Source organism: Sceloporus occidentalis, unplaced genomic scaffold, assembly GCF_023333645.1.
Source record: "Sceloporus occidentalis isolate IW3139 unplaced genomic scaffold, rSceOcc1.0.p SCAF_9, whole genome shotgun sequence".
Taxonomy (NCBI): domain Eukaryota; kingdom Metazoa; phylum Chordata; class Lepidosauria; order Squamata; family Phrynosomatidae; genus Sceloporus; species Sceloporus occidentalis.
The window spans coordinates 37,621,057-37,643,515 of NW_028316989.1; the positions used below are offsets into that span (position 1 = coordinate 37,621,057).

The 22,459-nt window shown below is 43.2% G+C and overlaps 1 protein-coding gene across 2 annotated transcripts in view; it reads left to right on the plus strand.

Moving 5' to 3' along the window:
* The first annotated feature begins 4,765 nt into the window (after nt 1–4,765).
* The window catches only part of TIPE3 (TNF alpha induced protein 8 like 3), a 40,771-nt gene continuing 23,077 nt past the window's right edge, over nt 4,766–22,459 (plus strand). For both annotated transcript variants that reach the window (XM_089537735.1, XM_089537736.1), the window contains exon 1: nt 4,766–4,949. In XM_089537735.1, coding sequence (XP_089393861.1) covers nt 4,926–4,949 — 24 coding nt within the window. In that variant the 5' untranslated portion in view covers nt 4,766–4,925. The remainder of the gene's footprint in view (nt 4,950–22,459) is intronic.

Sequence of the window (22,459 nt, forward strand, 5' to 3'; positions counted from 1 at the left end):
ATAAATATTCATATCTTCCAATATTTCACCAATGTAAACCAGGACACATATGGCCAAGCAACATCAGAGTGTCATCAAATGTTATTATGCAGGAAGAGCAAACAAGGTAGGCTGCAGCAGTTTGCTTTTGTCTAGGCATGATCCCACCCCTCCTCTCCTTTTTGCTCTCCCCTGCTGTGTTAATGGAGTACAAACTACTTTTGCACTCAGTTTCTAGCAACTGAAGCAAGCTGAGGAGAAGTGAGAGAAAAGGTGGGAGGAGGAAAGAGAAACTGGGACACTTCTGAGAAAGTGGGATGGCAAAGGATTAGTCAGGATTCAGGAACATCCTTGCTAAATCTGGACATTTGGAGGATATGTACACAGTATGTAGGCATGGGAACTGGGTACCTCTCCATATCTTGTTGTGCTATAACTCCTAGCCTTCCTCACATTGCTTACGCTGACTAGGGCTGATGGGAGTTGCATTCCAACAAAGTTTGGAGAGCTGTAGAGTTTGAAGCAACAGATTGTTTCAAAGGCCACTAGGTATATGACATTCAGACAACATCTGGGAAGAGACAGAGGCCCACCGGCTCTGTCCGGAGGCTGCAGGGAGGAAGGGGTTTCTGTTCCTGCTGCCTGGACCTCTGCTTCCCTCCCTGGACTGGGCTCTTGCAGGACAGAGGCCTTGATTCAGCAGCAGTGTTGCTAGTTTCCAGGGAATTCCCCAGAATCCGGGAATTTAGTTAATTTATTTCCGGGGACTTTGACTGCATAATAATAATAAATATTGAAGAATTCCGAGGATTTTAGATTTTGGTAAAACATTCTGGGGAATATCTTCAAGGCTTGTTGGCAACACTGCTCAGCAGGCACTGTTTCATCCAGCACAGATGCCTTGCCTGCCTGAGGTATAAGGCCAGGACTTTGGCAGGAGACTCACCAGACAACATACAGATTTATTAGCTAACTGTCCATTTTTGTTTTTTCTTTTTCTTTTCCTGTTCTAATACTACTGTCCTGTCAGGTGTTTTCCTGTGGAGGGAAGGGATATACAGAGTCAGGGAGCAACCATTTGAGTCATTCAGGGCAGAGGGAGATATCATATGGAGGGAGGACACAATTAAAACACCAAGAAAGGGGGGAGTATAAGAGGCTGCTTGTGGTCCCCAAGCTGTCTCCCAGTCCAAATAATATGGATAGTCTTGGTGACAGCCCCCCTGGGTTGAAGCTACTGCTGCTGAATGCCAGGTCAGTGGATGGTAAACCATCTGCCATTCAGGACCTGATCCTGGAAGAACAAGCTGACCTGGCATGTATAACAGAGACCTGATTGGATGAGGCTAGAGGGGTTAATCTCTCTCAGTTTCAGCGTAAGCTGAAAGCAGCGTAAAAGGCGCCCGCGTATGACGCAGGCACACTGTTCTTGCAATCCACTTTACTCATCTGCCTCTGGATGAGAAATATCTGGCAGCGCAGACTTTTTTTTCTTCTAATCAGCCTTGGAAGTGGATGTGAATAAAGGTGATGATGTGGCTGCGGATGAAGAGAGCACTGCCTTTCAGAGGAGGCGAAATGATGATGATGAGTGTTAATACAATTGAACGAAAGCATAGTTTATGGTTTTAGGGTGCATCCAGACTGCAACACATTTAACTGGACTTTGCGGGCTCTTTCTATCAGGAAATCTTTCAAAGGTATAGTCAGAGTTTAGTTTTCTTGCTAGTTTTGATTTAATGGCAAACGTTCCCAAATCTGTGAGGCATTCTTGACACATAGTTGAACTCAGAGAGTTTTTAAAATAAGCCAGAACGCTGAATGACCTCTCTGTTTCAGCTACACTCACTGGAAGAAGGCAAAAGAGATGAAGAACTACATAAACATTTGGAAATAAGCTTGAAATGTTATGTTTATGAATTTTATTTAAGAGGGTTCAGCGGTTCCAAAGCAGCATCTGCAAAGTGACACAGATGAATTGCTTGCAGATACTTCACTTATTCGCACAAATTAATTGTGACACCACTATGTTTTGTTTTTGTTATGTGTCTTCAAGTCTCCTCTGTCTTATCACAAGGTTTTCCTGGTAAGATTTATTCAGGGGAGGTTTGTCATTGCCACCCTCTAAGGCTGAGAGCATGTGATTTGCCCAAGGTTTTCATGGGTTTTCATGGCTGAGCTTTCATATCACACAACTGTAGCACTGTCATTCTTTGGGGAACCCTGGAGGTTTGTAGTCTGGTAAAGAATCATAAACACCCCTCTTTAAACTGCAAGTGCCATGATGCCATAGGATGTTGCCATGGCAGCTAAAGTGGAATGATAGCACTTCAATTATGTAGTGTGAAAGGGCTGAGTCCAGTGCTTAAACCACTGCACCACACTGGATTTACACCACACAATCAGCATGCTTTTGTTGTTGTTGTGTGTTTTCAAGTAATTTCCGACTTACTGCATTTTCTTAGCATGTTTCTTCAGAGGGGGTTCACCACTGCCATCCTCTGAGGCTGAGAAAGTGTGACTTGCCCAAGGTCCCCCAGTGGGTTTTCATGGCCAAGCCAGGATTCAAACCCTGGTCTCCAGAGTAATAGTCCAATGCTCAAAGCACTACACCATGCTGGCTCCTCATAAGTATGCTACTTTTCAGTAAATGTTTTGCATATATTTACTCATCTGCCTTGTTGCTTTTCTACAAAAATCCAGATTTCATCTCTGAGAAACTTCACAGCTTCAGCATGCTCCATACTGGATTTCCAAAAATCCAATTTTCTCCAGCTAAGTATACGGACAAATTAAATCAGGGTGAATGATTCCATAATGAGAGATGAAATTTCTCTGAGTAATCCTAGCGCATCCCTTTTTTTCGACTTCAGCAGAATCCGCCTTAACTTTTTCTAATAATATTCTTGAGCATCTGATGATCAGCAGAAAACCATTCGCTTCCATCGCCACATGATTATTTTGAACCAAAGCCCAGACTGAACAAACTTGCCTCTTCCAGCCCCCATATATCCTTTCCTTTTCTTTCTTCTTCTGAACTCCAGACTTGTATTTGTATTGTATTCATCTTAAAACAATGCCAAACCCCATAGACTTGTTCCAACATATTCTAAGACCAGTTAAGAAGGGGGTGATACACGGAAGTATTCCCTTTCTTCACAATTTTGGCTCAAGCATTGTAAACAGGGCCCACTACTAAAACCTAGTAGTTCTGGGGCCCTTTCAGCCAGTTATACTACTATGATTCCACCTCTTCTTAGACTGCTAATATCAGCCAATGTGGTGTAGTGCTTTGAGCATGGACCACCATCTTGGAGAGAAGTGACCATTGGGATGCCATAGGTTTCTGTAGTAGGCCCAGTGCTATTCAACATCTTTATCAATGATATGGATGAAAGAATAGAGGGCATGCTTATCAAATTTGCATATTAGGAGGAACAGCTAATACCCCAGAGGAGAGGATCAAAATTCAAAATGACCTGAATAGATTAGAAAGCTGGGCCAAAGCTAACAAAGGCCGGTTACACACCGGCACTTGGGACATCCGCAGGACGTCCCATTTTAAAAAAGAGGTGTCTCTTCTAGACGCCCCTGGGTCTAATACGGACTCTGTCCGTACAATATGGCGCCGGCCGTTCCACACGGCCGGCGCCATCTTTACGTATCGGACGCATAGCGTCCGAACGTGTCGCGGCGCCTATGACATTGCGCCTATGACATCATAGAGGCGCCACAAGAAGGAGCTCCATTTTGGAGCTCCTTTTTTGCTCCACGCGGGAGCCGCGTGGTGTGGCTGCTACGGCTCCCGCATGGAGCAAGCGGTGGCGGCAGCAGACCGCCTCAAAGCAGCGGTCTATAATCCGCCAAAATGAAATTCAACACGGAGAAATGTAAGGTACTGCACTTGGGGAGAAAAAATGAAATGCATAGATATAGAGTGGAAGACAACTGGCTTAACAAAACTACACTGAAAGGGATCTAGGAGTCCAAGTAGTCCACAAGTTGAACATGAGTCAACAGCGTGATGCGGCAGCTAAAAAGGCCAATGCGATTCTAGGCTGCATCAATAAAAGTATAATGTCTAGATCAAGGGAAGTAATAGTGCCACTCTATTCTGCTTTGGTCAAGCCTCACTTGGAATATTGTCTAGTTCTGGGCAATACAATTCAAAAAAGATGTTGAGAAGCTGCAGTGTGTCTTGAGGAGGGCCACCAAAATAATGAAGGGTCTGGAAATCATGCCCTACAAGGAGAGACAATACAAAATCCACCAAACAGTGATCTAGTTGAGTATGAGGAGAGACCTAGGGAGCTGGGGATGTTTAGCCTGGAGAAGAGAAGGTTAAGAGGTGATATGATAGCCCTGTTTAAGTATTTGAAAGGATGTCATATTGAGGAGGGAGCAAGCTTGTTTTCTGTTGCTCCAGAGAACAGGAAGAATGGGGATGCTGGTGGTGGGAATCCTAAAGTTACTTCATTTTACTATAAGACCCTTCTCTTCTGGGGATGCTGGTAGTGGAGGAGGAGGAGGAGAGGGACCACAAAGGTGGGAAGCTCAGAGGAATGGGGGAAAACACTCTTCCCACTTTTGTGGTGCCTCTCCTCCTCCTCCTCCTCCTCCTCCACTACCACCCCCAGCATCCCCAGCTGGCCTGAAGAAATGGGCTTTGTAGTGAAGCTGTGAGGAATGGGGGGGACTAGTAGGCAGAGTGTTCCCTCCCCCAGGCTCCCCCTTCTCCTTCTCCTCCTCTGTCTCCTCCTCCTGGAAATCCCTCCAAAGCCTCCCTTCAGCAGCAAGGAAGGAAGGGAGGAAGGAAGGCAGCCAGGCAGCCTTCCAGCTCCGGCTCCGGCTCTTCCTCTGCTCGGCTGCCGGGGCTTTGGGGAGCCCAGGAGAAGCTCCAGGCGGAGGGGCCTTGGCCATGGATTCGGATTCCGGGGAGCTCAGCGATGGGGACCTGGTTCCCTCCGCAGGTAAAGCACTTTGGAGGCTGGGTCCTCACTGGGGAAATAACCCGGTTTGGTCCCGCTTTAAGTTGTCTGGTTCAAGGCTATGGAATTCTGGGAGTTGGAGTATACTCCCAACTCCCAGAATTCCATAGCCTTGAACCAGACAACTTAAAGCGAGGCCAAACCGGGTTATTTCCCCAGTGTGGACCCAGCCTCAGAAAAGGCGAGGTGGGTTGAGTGGGTGACTTTTTATATACTCTTGGGATGGAGGGTTTGCACTCTGGACATGCTCAGGAGCTGGGTAGCTTTTGCGCCTTTGTTGTGTTTCTAGGGCACCTTCGAGTCTGGCCACCTCAAGGAAGACCTGTCCCAGGGTTTCCTTGGCAAGGTTCGTTCAAGAGGCCGAGAGAGTGTGACTCGAACCCAGGCCTCCAGAGTGGCAGCTCCATGTCAGAGTTAGCACCCAGAACCCCAAAACACACTGCAGAAAAGGAGCCACTTTTGAGACCGCTTGGACCGCCCCGGCTCAGTGCTAGGGAATCCTGGGATCGGTTTTAATTTCATTTGCCGCGGTTTATTTGATCGTAAAAGGTGGGCTATAAATAAATCATATTATTAATATTATTATTATTAATCGTAGTTGATTGTGGGCCCTTTGGTGCCACAACAAACTACCATTCCCCGAATTCCATCACATGGAGCCATGGCGGTTAAAGTGGTGCCAAAACGGATTATTTCCACAGTGTGGACACAGCCCTAGATATACAGTATCTGGTTCCCTTGGAGCTGCATTCTTTCAAGGCACAGTTTGTGGCCCAAAACACAATCCATATAAATCCTGCTGATTGTTGCCAATGGCAACCAGTATTGGAGCATCCTTGATACATAGACAGTGCGGTGCAATGGTTGAACCAAGGCGAGGGATTTCAGAAAGCGCCAGGACTTTTCAAAAGTAGCCCAGCATAAGAGCACATTATGGTAAGGCACATGGGATGCAACCAAGGCATGTGATACTATGGCCAGATCTGACTTCTACAGGAGTGTGTGCTTTACCAAGCATTATAATACAGAATATAATATAAGCAGTGAATTATGTTGTCTTGGGATGTTTCCAAAGTATAGTAGCCTCAGCTTGGATCCAAAACACACGGCAGAAACTGGTCCCATCCTCTGATGGGAGTAATCAAGGCCCTGGGCCTGTTCTCTCCGCCTAGCCAACTTCGCAGGGTTGTGGTGAGGTTAAAACAGGACCACCTACGCTGTACTTTGGGGGAGAGATGCTTTTAAAAAAGGGTGGCAAATATATTCCGCAACTGGAATTGTACCAGATAGATTGCGTCCACATTGCAGAAATAATCCAAGTTGACACTTCTTTAACTGCCGTGGCTCAATGCTGTGTAATTCAGGAAATGGTACTTTATTGTGACACCAGAGTTCTTGGACACAGAAGGCTAAATAGCTCATGAAACCACGCTTCCTAGACTTCCATAGCATTGACCCGTGGGAGTTAAAGCGGTGTCAAACTGGATTATTCCCACAGTGCAGACGCAGCCCTAGTGACTTTGGCATAGGAGAGGGAAGGAGGCAGACCAGCCCTGTTTGGTTTCTCAGGTGAGAAGGTGTCTGGAAGTCTTGTCTTTGGTTTAGGAAAGGTACCATTTTGGTCAATTGCTTCACCAGTTCCAAGATTGACATCAGATATTGGAGAGGATGGGAAGGGAAACAGGTTCTTCTGGTAGTCCCAAGATATTTTGCTGCCTGAGGATGAATAGCAAATAATGTGTCTGTGTGTTGTATACCTTCAATTCATTTCCGACTTCCGGCAGCCCTAAAGTGACCCTATGGTTTTCTTGGCAAGATTTGTTGAGAGGATTACCATTGCCTTCACCTGTGGCTGAGAACCTGTGATTTCCCAAAGGTCATCCAATGCATTTCATGGTCAAGCTGGGAATCAAACCTTGGTCTCCAGAGTCATAGTCCAACACTCAAACCACTAGGCCATACATTCTTCCAGTATATATGGTGTTGTCTGAACAAACCTCCAACCTCAGTGGGTTTTGTGGCCAAGTGGGAATTGAATCCCTGACACCACCCTTAGTTTCCCAGAGCTGAGAAGCATTGTAATTTAGGACCACTGATTTATATTGCCACATCCCCCCGCTCAAAAAAACCCACAACCCTATTTCTCCTGGCCGTTGTTTCTTCCGCCATTGTTATTTACTGTCTGGTTGGCTCTGCTTGTGGGAATCCTACAGATCACAGGCGAGTTACTCTGAAGGCAACAGATCCCATCTGATCTTGGAAGCTAGGCAGAGACACACCTGGAGCCCATTCAAACAGCACAATTATAGTGCTATTGTTTTTTTGTGGGTTTTTTGGGCTATGTGGCCAGGTTCTAGAAGGGTTTGTTTCTGATGTTTTGCCAGCCACAGATGCTGGCAAAACATCAGGGATAAACTCTTCTAGAACATGGCCACATAGCCCGATAAACCCACAAAAAACTATGGATGCCGGCCATGAAAGCCTTCGACTTCACATATAGTGCTATTGTTCAACTTTAACTGTCATGGTTTCATCATATGGGATCCTGGAGTCTATAGTTTGAGGAGGCACTAGAGCTCTCTGGCTGCCAATCCCAGGATTTCATAGGATGGAACCATGGCAATTAAAATGAAATAATAGCACTATAATTGCATAATGTGACTGGGCGGCTGGTTAGTACTTGGATGGGAGACCACTAAGGAATACCAGGTGCAGTAGTCTTATGTTTCAGAGGAAGGCAGTGACAAACCACCCCTGAGTCTTCCTTACCTCATATAATCCTATGACATTCATGGGATCACCATTAAAAAGTAGTCTTATACGCCAGAAAATACAGTAATAGTCTCCAGTATCCATGTTCATTGAGGGTGAGAGGGAGAAAGAGGTTGTTCTTCAGATGGTAATGACTTATAACCCATCTGAAGTACTGTATATACTTGTGTATCCAGAAATTATAGTTAAAAAATTGACTAACGAACACTAGGTTTGACTTCTTCGTGAGTCAGTGTAAGTACTGTACCTTAACCTCTGTCACAAAAAGGAGCCATCGATTTATACATGAGTGTATACAGTACGATAATCTGATTAAATTAGTAGTATTTACTTGGGTGTCAGCAATTAATTAATTCAGTAGGTCTGTTGTAGTTGGAATTCATAGAGAAGATTCAGGCCAATGTCTTACTTATATTTTAGATCTTATTGCATGATCATTTTCTTATGATGATGCCCTCTTTTAGCAGAAGAGATTTGCGTGCAGAATTTCCTTGGAATCTTCAGACTTTTGTGTCAAATTTTAATCTGAAACTATGGACAGCTGCTGCAAAGTTTGGATCAGATTTCCTCAGTCTGTTATATTCCACTTTACATCCTCAGGTTATGAAGGGCATTCATGCATGTCCTTTTTGGTTGTTTCATTAATGCATGAGAAAGAGATGGAAAGGTCCAGGAGCCATGCAAATTGCCACACAAAAGAAAATGGAGGTAGTTCAAAACCCACTTCTGGGGTCCTTTCACACTACACAGTTAGAGCACTATGATTCTGCTTTATTAGTCATGGGGAAATCCTGTGAAATCCTGGGATTTGCTGTTTGGGGAGGAGTATTTGGAATTATCAGCTAGAGAATTCTAGTGCCTCACCAAACTGCAAATCCCAAGATTCAATGGGATGAAGCAACAGCACTTAAAATGGAATCATAGGGCCTGTACGGACAGGCCAAAATAAAGCTGCTTCGAGTCACTTTGGAGGTATGCTGTTTAAATGACACACACATCTTAAGAGGCCAGAAGCTGCGTCAAAGCTGCGCTCCAGTCCTTAGGTCTGGAGCGTGGCTTTGGCGCGGCTTCCGGCCTCTTAGGACGCATGCATAATTTAAACACCATACCTCCAAAGTGACCTGAAGCAGCTTTATTTTGGCCTGTCTGTACAGACCCATAGTGTTATAACTGCAGTGGGAAAGAGTTCCTGGTTTTAAAAATTGGTATTTTTTATACTAAACAGTGCAGAGATAAGGTGCAACCTGTTCAAAAGATGCCTTTTTCCCCGTAAAAAGGGCAAACAAAGTAGGCACCGGGATTTTTCATTGACCTGTTTCCCTGACACTACCACCGTAGGAAACTCTGCTTCACAAATAGGTGGGAATGGGGTAAGATGCAACTTCATGCTTCAACTACATGTCTGTCTGACTGTCTTCAAGTCACCTGCCAATTTATGGCAACCTCATAAATTTTTCATAGGGTTTTCTTAGGCAAGGAAGACTCAAAGGTGGTTTTGTCGGTTCATTCCTCTGAAACAGAGCCTATAGTACCTGGTATGTGCTGGCAATCTCCCATCCAAATACCAACCAAGTACTAAGTACTAACATAAAAATGCTTGGCTTGGTTTGGCACAAAATTGTCGTGTTTGGTATATTAGAAGTACAGTACAGAATATGATTACAAATTGAACTTACTTTTTACCATTTTATTCATTTGTTTGTTTATTTAATGCTAAGTTACAAATGGAACTACAAGGCCTTGAGCTTTAAGCAACATCTAAACTATAAGGGGCCTCTTTAATTTTGCCAGTTTGATATATAGGCAAAAAATAAAATAAATAAATCCCAATATAAGCAATAAACTATGTAAGTTCCCTCCATGAACTAAGCAGGGCTGACCCTGCTTCATTTCCAAGATCAGATGGGATCTGGTGCCTTTAGGGTATGTATTTGCTGCCTCATCTACTTCGCATCATGTGAATTTTGCACAAGTGGCATGTTGTTTCTGCCATTTGCCCCTTGTATGTGTGTGTCGGGAAACCAACAGACTTCATAGACCATTGCATGTTAGCTATGGCCAGGCAGAGGGGAGATCTACTTTATTTGAGGGCCGTCTGGAAAGTTGGGCTCCCACTAAACCAGGGCTGGGCAGCTGGGTGAATACCAGGGGTCAAGCCACACACATACACCCAGGTGAATCTTATCCTCAGGTAGCCCAAATACCTTTGTTGTGTTTGGTATATTAGAAGTACAGTACCGAATGTGTGGGTGTGTGGGTTGTGAGTGTGCCTTCAATGTTTTTTTTTCAAACTTATGGTGACCCTAAGGCAGACTACCATGGAGTTTTCTTGGCAAGATTTGTTCAGATGAGGTTTTACTATCGCCTTCCCAAGAAGCTCAGAACATGTGACTTGACCAAGGTTACCCAGTGGGTTTCCATGGCTGAGCAGGGATTTGAATCCTGGACTCCAGAGTCAAAGTTCAGTGCTCAAACCAGTACACCATACTGGTTCTCTAGTTCTTCTCTGCAGACCTTCTTTTCCTGATGCCATTTTGAGAGGGAGTGCATAGGAAAATAGGCAGTGTGGGGCTCTTTGAAGGGCTCTTCAAACAGAGATCCAGGGATCCTGGAAGTTGAATCCCAGCAGCATTTAGGCTATTATATTATTTCGATATGACTTTTAAGGACAATTGCTCTATCTGGTTGAATCCTGGAATCTGTAGTTTTGTGAGGTATGTGGAACTCTCTGTCTGAAAGCTCCCACCAAACTATCAAGCCCAGGATTTATAGGATGTGATCGTGACTGTTGAAGCCAGATCAAAGTGTTATAATTGTGTAATATATATAAAAAAATACCACTCATCATGTATGTTTTATTCAGGTGACAAGAATCCTAGAATCCACCTTGTGTGGTAAGTTTTCAAGGCTGGAACTTGAGAGATACTGGTTTAAGTCCAAACTGAGCTGTGAAACTCTCCAGGTGACTTTTGACCAGCTGACAGAAAGCCGGACCTACCTCACAGGGTTGTTGTGAGAATAGAGTGGGAAGAAGGAAAGCCATGTACAACACTGTGAGTTTGGTAGGAGAAAGGCAGAACAGAACAGACATGTATAACTTAGTATTTACTACACTAGAGTAACAATAGCTCTCCAAGGGTGCAGGTCGAAGTCTTTCCCATCACCTGCTGCCTTGTTACTGGTCAAGATGAAAACAACTTGTGATCTGATACTGGGAAGAAAACACATGTCCACCCAGTTTTCAAACCTTATCTTCTTCTTCCTTTCCATCTGTGGAAAACAGCTGTTTCTTATAATCTATGAAATGGCACAAATCGTACAATGAAAGCCCATGTCTGTTTTTCAGATGTTTTGTAATTAGAATCCGTTCCAAATTACCATCAGCAAGCACCAAATACCACCCATGTTAAAGAAATTAGCACAAATGGACTGCCCCATCCTTCGATGAGGTATACCAGAAGGGTGAATAAAGAGAGCATCAGAGCGTGGAGAAGTGATCGGATTTGATGCTCTGGGTACATAAAATGCATTACATATAACATAGTTTGGCAGAAAATTATCATGTTTAGTATATTGGAAGTACAGTTCAGTATATGATTACAAATTGAACTTACTTTTTACTGTTTTATTTATTCGTTTATTTATGTATTTAATGCTATGTTACAAATGGAGCTACAAGGCCCTGAGCTTTAAGGAACATCTAAACTATAAGGGACCTCTTTAGTTTTTCCAGTTTGAGGTGCAGGCAATATAACCAAATAAATAAATCCCAAATACAGTCGCCCTCCTTTTTTGTGGTATTCTTGGATATTCACTGAGGGGCAACCTCCGTTATTGTCACTGGGGTGCACCCCCGTGGCGCACGCCCAGCATGTACTTGTGGGCACATGCCCCATTCAAGCCTATGGGCCTGAATATCAGCCAGTCTCCATTTTCACAGGGGGGGGCGGAACTGATCTCCTGTGAAAACGGAGGGCCAACTGTATAAACAAGAAATCATCCAAGTTCCATCCACGTAGTAACCAGGGCTGACACTACTTAGCTTCCAAGATCCAACAGGATCCGATGACTTTGGGGAATTCAGGTGGATTCTGTATATAGTATTATACAGAAGTCTTCTTCTTTCGCAGTTTTAAGAATTTAGATTTGGGGACAGTACATTTGGAAGATCAAGTGGTGGACTGGGATTTTTTGTTTCTTCATCATTACGAGCTACTGTAAACCCCATTCCCTCATTTAAAACCCATGCTGTGGCAGTTAAAATTCAATTTAAACATTGCTCCTTACTGAGAGTAAATGTTTGCATGCCTCCTATGCGGAGGAAGACATGTTGTGGGCAGAACCTGTGACATATGTAGCATATCTCATTCTAAAAAAACCCACAAGCATCAGTAATACTGGGTGTTGTGTCTGAATGCTAGACTAGGCCCTAATGACAGCATTTTGTTTTCAAAGCATAACTGCCCTTGTCAACTCTTAGAAGAAGATGGAGTTCTCATGATACACTGCTCAAAGGGCAAGCAATGTAACTACGTGGGCTTATGCCTGTGTTTAACAACCTTTAGATTAAACTTTTTATATATATATTTAAATATATATATATATATATATATATATATATATATATATATTAATTAAATGGAGCCATGGGCAGAGACTACCCAGGTTTTAGAATGAGTGCAATCAACTATTTAATTGTATCTAGGGATCTTCTTCTTTATGCTAAAGATCTAGATTCTAGAAGTTATCCCAGGCTTTAATAGTGATCACTTTCCAATAATACCCATCCCTCCCCCTGGTCTTTCCCATCTCTAGTCATTAGGATACTGCAAGATGCCTTGGAGTGTGTTGGTTATGCCATTTCTATAGGCATAACCTGCTTTACTTTTAAGACTCTGCCCTGGTCCTTTATTCAGACGTGAAAGTGGTGGAAGGAATCCTGTTTCAGCAAGTTTGCCTTTTTTGCTAGTTAAATAGTTCCCCAGATTCACATTCCCCTTATGCCTACTGCAACTGTCCCTAACCAGTGTGGTTCCTGGTATAAATTCCACATTGGATATGCATTGAGACATTCTGGGAAATACAGTTACAACAAGTAATATTTTAAAGCTGCAAGAAAATCACATTCATATTAAACCAGGGGCCCAGTACACAAAGTCACACTGCTTTATTCAAATGGGAGCAAGTGAACTAAAAACAAATGTTATCATACTTAATATGTTCTGTTCTTTTTCAATGCCAAGACTCTTGACGGGCTCAATATAACATGGAAGGGCTCTGAGCAAGTGCAGAGTGCACTGTTCACCACTAAAACATTTACTAAAAATCAGCATATTCTGTGGATTAGGAACTAAGAGGCAGCTGTTTTTAAATAAATAAATAAACAAATAAATAAATAAATAAATTTCCTCTCACCTTTTTCCTTGAGCCTTTTGATTTTCCATGCCAGTGCTGAGTCTGGAACCTTGACATGATGGAGGTGGTGATTGTGATGTGCCTTCAATTTGTTACCGACTTATGGCAACCCTAAGGCAAACCTATCATGGGTTTTCCTCAGCAAGATTTGGTCAGAGGAGTTTTTCCTTTGCCTTCCTCTGAGGCTAAGAGAGTGTGACTTTCCCAGGCTCACCCACTGGGTTTCCATGACTGAGCAGGAATTTGAATCCTGGCTTCCAGAGTTGTAGTCCAACACTCATGACCTATGGAACTTTTTCCTATGATAGAAAGGGAACTATCTTATCTCAGGGCAGGCTACTTGTCTGTCTCACCCAGTATTATCTGGAAGTCGTCCCCAGCCCTATCTGGAAGGCCAGACATTGGGCCTAAGACATTCTTCATGCAAAGCATGTACTTTCCTACTGAACTCTGGTCAAATAAAGAGCTGCTGTTTCACTACATCAGAAAATGTGTTGGGGATTCAGGCAGGCAGCAGCTCTTCAAATTCTCAGTCTCAAAGACCTGTTACAGACTGCCAAAATAAAGCTGCTTTGGGTCTCCTTGGAGGTATGCTGTTTAAATGATGCATGCATCCTAAGAATCCGGAAGCTGCACCAAAGCTGCCCTCCAGTGCTTAGGAATGGAGTGTGGCTTTGGCGCGACCTCCGGGCGCTTAGGACCCATGCATCATTTAAATAGCATACCTCCAAAGAGACCCAAAGTAGCTTTATTTTGGCAGTCTGTAACAGGCCAATGCTTGAGCAAGTAGCCTTTATTTGGATTGCAGCTCCCAAGAAACCCCCATATCCAGTTGTTGGCAGTAGCAGGTTGTGGCTACATTATTAGGTTTTAATCTGACCATTATATGAACTATCCAAGGTACTGAATTGGTTTGAGAGGATAGAGCCTCTTGGAGGCTGAAACTTGAATTCATCACCCCATTGACACGAAAGCCACAAGTTGTTATTGCTTGTTGGGGTATTCCAGGAGTCATTGAGTAGTGTGGTGGTGTTTACCTTCAATTTGTTTCTGACTTACATTGACCCAAAGAGTTTTCCTGGCAAGTTTCTTCAAAGAGGGTTTGCCATTGCCATCCTTTGAGGCTGAGAGGATGTGATTTGCCCAAAGTCACCCAGTGGGTTTTCATGGCCAAGCAGGGATTTGAACCTTGCTTTCCAGAGTTACAGTCCAAGATGTTTATCACACTATGCTCTTAAAGAGCTACTATTCCAGTGTGACTCCTCTAGCAGCCTCCTGTTGCATGCTGGGATTGGCAGTTTTAAGGAGCTGAACTTCTCTGCCTGAGAATTCTAAATACCCCTCCTTAAAACTGCCAATCCCAGCATGCAACAGGAGGCAGCTAGAGGAGTCACACTGGAATAGTACCTCTTTAAGAGCATAGTGTGATAAACACCCAACATTCAAACCACTACACCGTGCTGACTGGTAGATATCTTTTTAGTGGCATTTGCATGTGTGTTTCTCTTTGTGACAGTAATGTCACTAAGGGTTGCAGATCCACCACAAAACGGAGGGGCAACTGTATACAGGAATTATGATTAATGAATAACATTAGTACAAAAAAATATGACCAAGGATTCTGTAGGATGGATGGAGGTCAATGGGTGTGTGTGTGTGTGTGTGTGTGTGTGTGTGTGTGTGTGTGTGACACAATGAGTTAACACACTGAGTGATGCCAAACCTAGTGACACCACTGCTTTTTGAGCAAAAAGGTATTTTTCTAGCCTTTTGCTCTGTCCAAAATATCCCACCTTAGCAGTCAAGCCCCAGGAAGGGATGGCTGTGCTGCTGCTTACCACTTTATGAAAATGCAGCTGCTCTGGGCTCCATGGGGAAGGAAAAGAAGGGTGCCCTCATTTCTTCTGCCCCTCTCAGCTGAGATCAGCTGCTTCTTCATAATCTGAATTTCCTTTTCCCTCCTTCTCTCTTCATTGGTGAAGAACAGGGGCTCCCTCCTGGTTTTGACAGCTGCTGGGTGTAGGGTGAACATGGAACTTCATGGATAGTGTTATACCCTCTGTGTGTGTGTGTGTGTCTGTTTTGTGTTGTGTACTTTCAAGTCGTTTCTGATAGGTGAACCTATCATCATGTTTTCTTGGCAAGATTTGTTCAGAGGGGGGTTGCCATTGCCTTCCCCTGAGGCTGAAAGTATATGACTTGCCCAACGTTACTCAGTAAGTTTCATGGCCAAGCAGGGAACCGAACCCTGGTCTCCAGAGTTGCAGTCAAACACTCAAACCACTATGCCACTCTGGCAGAATCTCAATCAGTGACCTCAAAAAACTTTTTTCCCCAAGCTCTTCTAGGTCTGTCAGTTTTGCTCTTTGATTATGATGATGATGAAGAAGATGAAGATGATTTATTGTATTAGATAATATTAGCTGTCTTTCTAGAGGTAAAAAATTGGAGATCAGCATCAGTGAAAGGTTATTTTTCCATTCAAATAGCATCTTTAGGGGAGGAATTTTCTTTTGGATCACAACAGAGGAAGAAAGAGTAACATTTTCCCTTCCTCCTTCCCTCTCTCTAGTGATTACAGTAATGTTCCTCAGCACTATCCAGCTGATATTATGTGCAATTTACAAAAATCCTGCATGTTAAATACAAAAAAAGGTGTTTCATTTAGGGTGTGTTTTGTCTCTTATCCATTTGCCTAATACTGCCCAATGCAGAGGGAATGTTGCAGTGGTTCTGAGTGAGTTGTTCTATGGTTCCCTCATTTAAAAAAATGTTTTACTAGCTGTTCATTATTTGTTTGGAACCATTGAATACGTTTTCTCTGAGTGCCCTATTCTTACCCCACACTCTTTCCACCCACATCCCTACTGAGCATAGTTTGATATGCAGGTTTCCGTGGGTGTTTGATAGTTATACTGTCAGTCGCTACTTGTAGGCAAAACCTTTCAGAGAAAGAAAGAAAGAAAGAAAGACAGAAAGAAAGAACACACCACAACCTTCAGAAGGGATTTGAGTTCTAGCATAACCACAATGGCTCTGACAGAGCCAGACAAGAGAACAATATCCTTGAGGCAGTAACTGGTTGGCACTGAGCCTTTGGGATTAGAAACAAAATAGCAGAATGCCTGCCAATGTGATATGCAGATAATGCATCCAGAGCAATCCCTGACATGATGTTGTAATTATGGGTGCATCTGCACTGCAGAAATAATCCGGTTTGACACCACTTTAACTACCCTAGCTCAACGCTATGGAATTCTGGTGATTGTAGTTTGGCACCAGAGTTTGTCAAACTGGATTGTTTCTGCAATGCAGGTGCAGCCTATGTCTCCTTAGTAGATTTGGCAAATACTTCTTCTCGCTCCGGACCATGATGCCAAGGGACAATGGTGGCTATCAACCGGGGACAGCAGGTTAGGGAAGGCTCGAACGGAATCTTGAAATTCATACATTTATTCAGTTCTATTGATTTGGTGGATCTGATCTATTTAGAACTAGGAACTGGATTTAGACCTATGGCAAATTGGTTTGTTTGTTTGTTTGTTTGTTTTAATTTATAGCCTGCCTTTTCCCCAGCATGGGATCTGAGGTGGCGTACCACCTTTTCAAGCCCCAGTGCAACTAAAAACCTGTAAGTACAAAGGTGAAAATAAAATTAAACCAAATTTCTATTTTTTACAAAAGACACAAGGTAAACATGCAAGTTAAAAGCAATTTTTAAAACACATATAAAACAAAACGGAAACGAGATGCACACACCCCTCAAATAGGGAAGTTACTTTTTTGGACTGTATCTCATTGCATCCCTCGTTCAGTAATGATGCTGACTGGGGTATTTGGAGAGTTGTAGTTCCAAAAATAACTGGTTCTGTTACTTTGTTATTGTGGATCATATCATGGTTCTGAGTGTTTCTTTATTGTTTTATTGACTGTTTAGTCTGCTTTCTTTTGTAAGTCACTTTGATACTTGGCAGTAAAAAGTAATTGCATGACCACGCTTGCCGGGGAATTCTGAGAACATTAGTCCAAAATAAAGGAGAAGGGGGCAAAGATAGCATTTCCATCCTTGAAGTTACACTGCTTAAGTGTCTGTCCAGATCAGTCTTCCATCCTCCAAATGTTTTGGAATACAACCCCTTTAAACCTGTTATTAAGCCTATCAGTGAAGAATGATGGAAGTTGAAATCCAAACCAGACCACTGTTTTGGAGAAGACTGCTCTAGAGTCTCTTGAAGAGGTTTTTCTTCTCTCCTGTTACAAAGGGCTGACCCAAGCGATTTTGCTGCCTGACACAATGGTCTATATGGTGCCGTTCCCCCATGCCATATGCATGAGTGACCTGAATCTTACTTCTGTATCATCAATAGCATAGCATCCTTCACCACACTAACATCATAAAGGCACTTCAGGGTGTGCAGAACATTGGTTTATGGAAAACACATTACTAGCTTCAAAATGCAGGTTTCAGCCTATGAAGCCCTATATGGCTTTAGGTTTAGGTTATTTGAAGGACTATATTCTCCCTTATGAACCGGTCTTTGCTTTGAAATCTGCTACTGGCCTCCGTTTCTCTGTCTCTTCACTGTCACAGGTGCAGGCAGGAACATGGAAGAGGGCCTGTCCTACCTAAACAGCAACAACTGTACACAGTATTAGCCTTCTTAAGCAGGAAAGTCTAGGCAGTCTCTGTTGCTTCCCAGCATTTTCCATCTACTGTGGTGTCCTCAGTCTGCCTAATGAAAGGGCTGGACTGGCTGTTGCCTGGGTTTGAACTGGAAATATTCTGCACACAATTGATCTGTGAACCCCCTCAATATAGGCTATTTCCAGCGTTATGTCAAATGCTGAGAACTAACCACAGCAGAAGTTGTCTGAATGACTTCCACAAGGTTGCTTTGCTAGTTGCATTTAGTACAAGAAAACAAGCAAAAGCTTTGCATGACAGTGTATATATTATACTACATGAGTGGAGGGTTGAATGTTCACAATGGGCCTGAACAGACAGGCCAAAATAAAGCTGCTTCGGGTCACTTTGGAGGTATGCTGTTTAAATGACACACACATCTTAAGAGGTCAGAAGCTGCGCCAAAGCTGCACTCAGGTCCTTAGGACTGGAACGTGGCTTTGACACGGCTTCTGGCCTCTTAGGACACATGCAGCATTTAAACAGCATACCTCCAAAGTGACCCAAAGTAGCTTCATTTTGGCCTGTCTTGTTCGGGCCCTAAGTCATACTTCTCTGGATATCTTACAGATTGTCAATATCCTCCTTGAACTGTGGTGCCCAGAACTGGATACAGTATTGCAGGTGACGTCTGACCTAACTAATCAGCATGCTTGTGGAAGGGTATGCCAATGTGTGGCAGGCTGGTGGATATAAGTAATGCTTGATGTGTGGTAGTTTTCTTTTCTTTTTTAAACCCAACAGCTGATGACGCATTGATGCAAGTGATGAGGATTTTCTCAATCCTGTCAGTTTTAGTGGAGACAGAGGGTGGTGAAGGAAAACTGCCAGGCAACAGATGCCCACAGTGACAGAGCAGGAGGAGGAAGGAACTGAGCAAGAGAGCTATACTCTGGCTGTTAATTAGTGTCCAAGAGGCCCTTCCTTACAGGATGGAGAGGTTCTGGGTGGGGGCTACTGATATCTAACAATGAGGTGGGAAACTCTCAGGGGATTTGCACTATGCTTGAAACAGAATGCACGCATTCAGGAGCACTGAAATGCAATTGCCCTTGCACGAATTAATGGAGAATCAATGTGCCTTCCATCCATCAAACCATCCATCACTTGTGCACTTGTGAGCCTGCCTTTAAAAAGAAGGGCTCACATTTAATGTAAGGTGTACTTTGGCCCTCACAAATGTAGACTTGCACAGTGACTCTTGAGTGCCATCTGAGAAAATGACTGCAAAAAATTGTAGGGATAAAGACACGGGCCTCTCCCACCTCTTTTTGCCCAACACTGCCTGTTTCTGTTTTTACATTCTCTTACCTACACTCTTGTTCACCACTAAAGGAGAAGTAGGGAAAGTGCGGGCCAATGAGTACATGTGGTCTCAGTTCTATTTTTGCACCCTCCCCCCAAGAAGCCCCCATTTGTCTCTAACTAAATATTTTTCAGGTTTTTTTAATGGCCTAAAATGGCTTCAAACACTCCAGGCATTATAACTTGGCCTTTAAAACTCCAAAAATAGGCAGAAAAACTAGGAAGTGCAAACCAGAAGGGACTTCTAGTTTCAGCTTGCGTTTTCATCTAAAAATGCTGTGGTGTGCCTTCCTGTGGAGGCACGCAGGCAAACATTATTCACATGTATAGCTGCTTGCATTTTGTGCAACTGGAAAATAAAATGTGCAGCAGGAAATAGCCTTTTGTGCAGTTGGCAGTTCTTCCTTTGCTTCATCCTTTAGAATGATCTTTTTATTACACCCCCTAAGTTTTACCCTCAACTTATTCACAGGTCATATCAAAATCCGTAATTTTGGCCCCAAAACATGCTCTCGACTTAAACATGAGGTCGACTTATAGTCGAGTATATACAGTATTTGTTAACACAAGCCAATCCAGGCGATGGGGCACAGTTGGTGGCATTTTTGGAAAATTGAGCTTAAAATGGGGTCGTATTTTTGTGGGCTTGAGAGAGAGTAGGGGGCAGAGGAGAGCATAAAAGCACATTTGATACAATGAGAGTTTCGAGCCTTTAATGAAACCTATTACTCAAAATACAAAATTGCTGTGTAAGTCAGAGAGAAAGAGAGATGGCATTTAATTAGAATTCCATTCTGTCACAGCTAAGAGCAGGAATGGCTTCTACATGAGAGAATGCTGGCTCTCTAGTCCAGGGACGTAGCCAAGGGGGGGGGGTTCTTGGGGTCCAGACCCCCCTTCCATCAGAAAAATGAATGGAGTGTGCTGCCGCGCTGCCACTCCCAAGCCCCATTATAATGGTGGCACTTAGTCTGGACCGCCCCCCCTTCCTAAAATCCTAGCTACGTCCCTGTCTAGTCCCCTTTTTGGAAAAACTCTGGCCAAAGTCAAGGAAGGTTAAAGCCTGTGACAGCTGGAACCATCACTAGAGTTTGTCTGCAGCAGCAGCAGCAGAGTTGTCTAAAATCATTATATGCCTCTCCCAGGATTCTGTACACTGCCAGCTGCAGCTCTCAGAGCAATTTCTGCATCTTTTATTCTGGCACGAACAGGGCGGTAATTATTAAATTATATGATGTATCATTTCACCCTGATCATAGGGAAAGAAAAATGTTGCCGGTAAACACAGTATTGGATTTAAGCATTATTTATTATCACAACTGTGGCTCTAAAGCCATGGGGTAATTTATTCGTCTCCTCCTGTATATTTTATTATCTAATTTACAGTGTCTAGCAAATCATTTTTCCCCTGTAAACAGTCTATCATACAGTATGACCTGCATGTACATTGTCAGTTTTTTGGAGGTGGGTGAAATTCAAACCTTCTCTTGATTGTGTCTTTCACCTTTGGAGAACCAATATTTGATTGTTTCTTGCTTTTATTTTGCCCTCAGTGAATAACAAAAAAAACACCCCTCTCTAGAAGAGCATTTTCTTCCAGATGTGCATTTAAATTTATTGGAATAAATGTAGATAGTGTTACTGAGCTGAATTGCCCTCTCCCTTTCCTTGGACATGCTACGCAAGGTGAGCATTTCAGATCTTCTACTAGAGTTGTCTATGTTCCAGTAGTCCTAGCATTATTTATTATGCTTCTTGAACTTGTAGGGTGCCCAGATTTAATTGGTTACGGGGCCTGAAGAAACAGGCCAAAATAAAGCTGCTTCATGTCACTTTGGAGGTATGTTGTTTAAATGCTGTATGTGTCCTAAGAGGCTAGAAGCTGTGCCAAAGCCATGCTCTGGTCCTAAGGACTGGAGCACAGCTTTGGCACAGCTCCTGGCCTCTTGAGATGTATCATTGAAACAGCATACCTCCAAAGTGACCCGAAGCAGCTTTATTTTGGCCTGTCTGTTCAGGCCCTACAGTTCCCAGAATTGCCTAGCTCTGAGCCAAGGCAGTTAAAGTGGTCTCAAACGGGATTATTTCTGCGCTGCGTTTTAGACCAGTGTCAGAAAGCCAAATCAGAGTGAGAGCAGGAAGTATTTCTTCAATTTTGGGGGTAATGTTTACGTTTTTTAAAAAAGCATGAGGTAGCATTTTGTTTTTCTGATGTATGGCAACTCTATTCTTGGGGGTTTCTTGGTCAGATTCATTCATAGGAGTTTTGACATTGCCTTCATCTGAAGCTGAGAGAGTGTGACTTACCCAAGCAGGTTTCCATGGCTCAGCAGGGATTTGAACCCTGGTCTCCTGAAATTGTAGTCCAGCACTCAAACTATTACACCACACTGGGTCTCTGTAAAACTTGCATTATGCATGTTATTGTTATGATATTTTCTGAAGTAACATAGCTTGGAGGGAGAGACAGGTTGTAAACCACAGGAGGTATCATTGCGAACTGCTTTCCACAATTATTAGTAGCATGTTTTATGATGGTTACCGCAGGGATGACCAATTGCCTTGTGGAACAGAACATGTTTGCTTTGCTCATTTTTTCCTTTTTCCTCCCTGCCTCAATTGTTTTAGACATATGAGTCAACAAAGTGTGCATGTGTGTGTGACGGAGAAACTGGAAAAACGTCTGGCTGAAAGGAATTGACTTGGCATTGCACCACAATTCCAAAGTATTTGTAAAATATGTAGGCAGTCTATTGAGGAGAAAAGCAGCATAAACCCTTCAGGCTTCCATAGGCTCTTATGGAACAAAAAGGATCTTTCTGTGTGGTAAACCAAAAGAAAAGAAAGAAACCCTTTTTGCTTTGGGAGGTATGCAGTTCTGGTATTCCAGTTTAAGAGTTGCATCCATTCTTGGGAGTTACCTGCCCCTGCCCTGTGCACCTGTTGAATCAAAAGACACAAAAACTGTGTTGAATGCATTTTGTAATTGTTTGTTTGTTTGACTCCATGTCTGTTTGTTTGTTTGTTGAGTTTATACCCTGCCTTCCTCCTGAGATAGGATCCAAGGCAGCTAAGGATCTTAAGTGGCATGCAATAAAACCAACCTGACTGATTTAAAACAATATAAAGACTATTTTTTTAAAAGGCCACAAAATATATTCAATAAGTTAAAAAGACAGATTCAAATTGGTTGAAGTAGTTGACCTGGATATCTCCAGAATGATGGAAAAGTCCCAGATTTTGTTCCTGTTCTTTCCAATTTTATACTGGGTCAAGATAAGCTGACCTGGGGAGCTGATGTAAAACATCTCTGGTC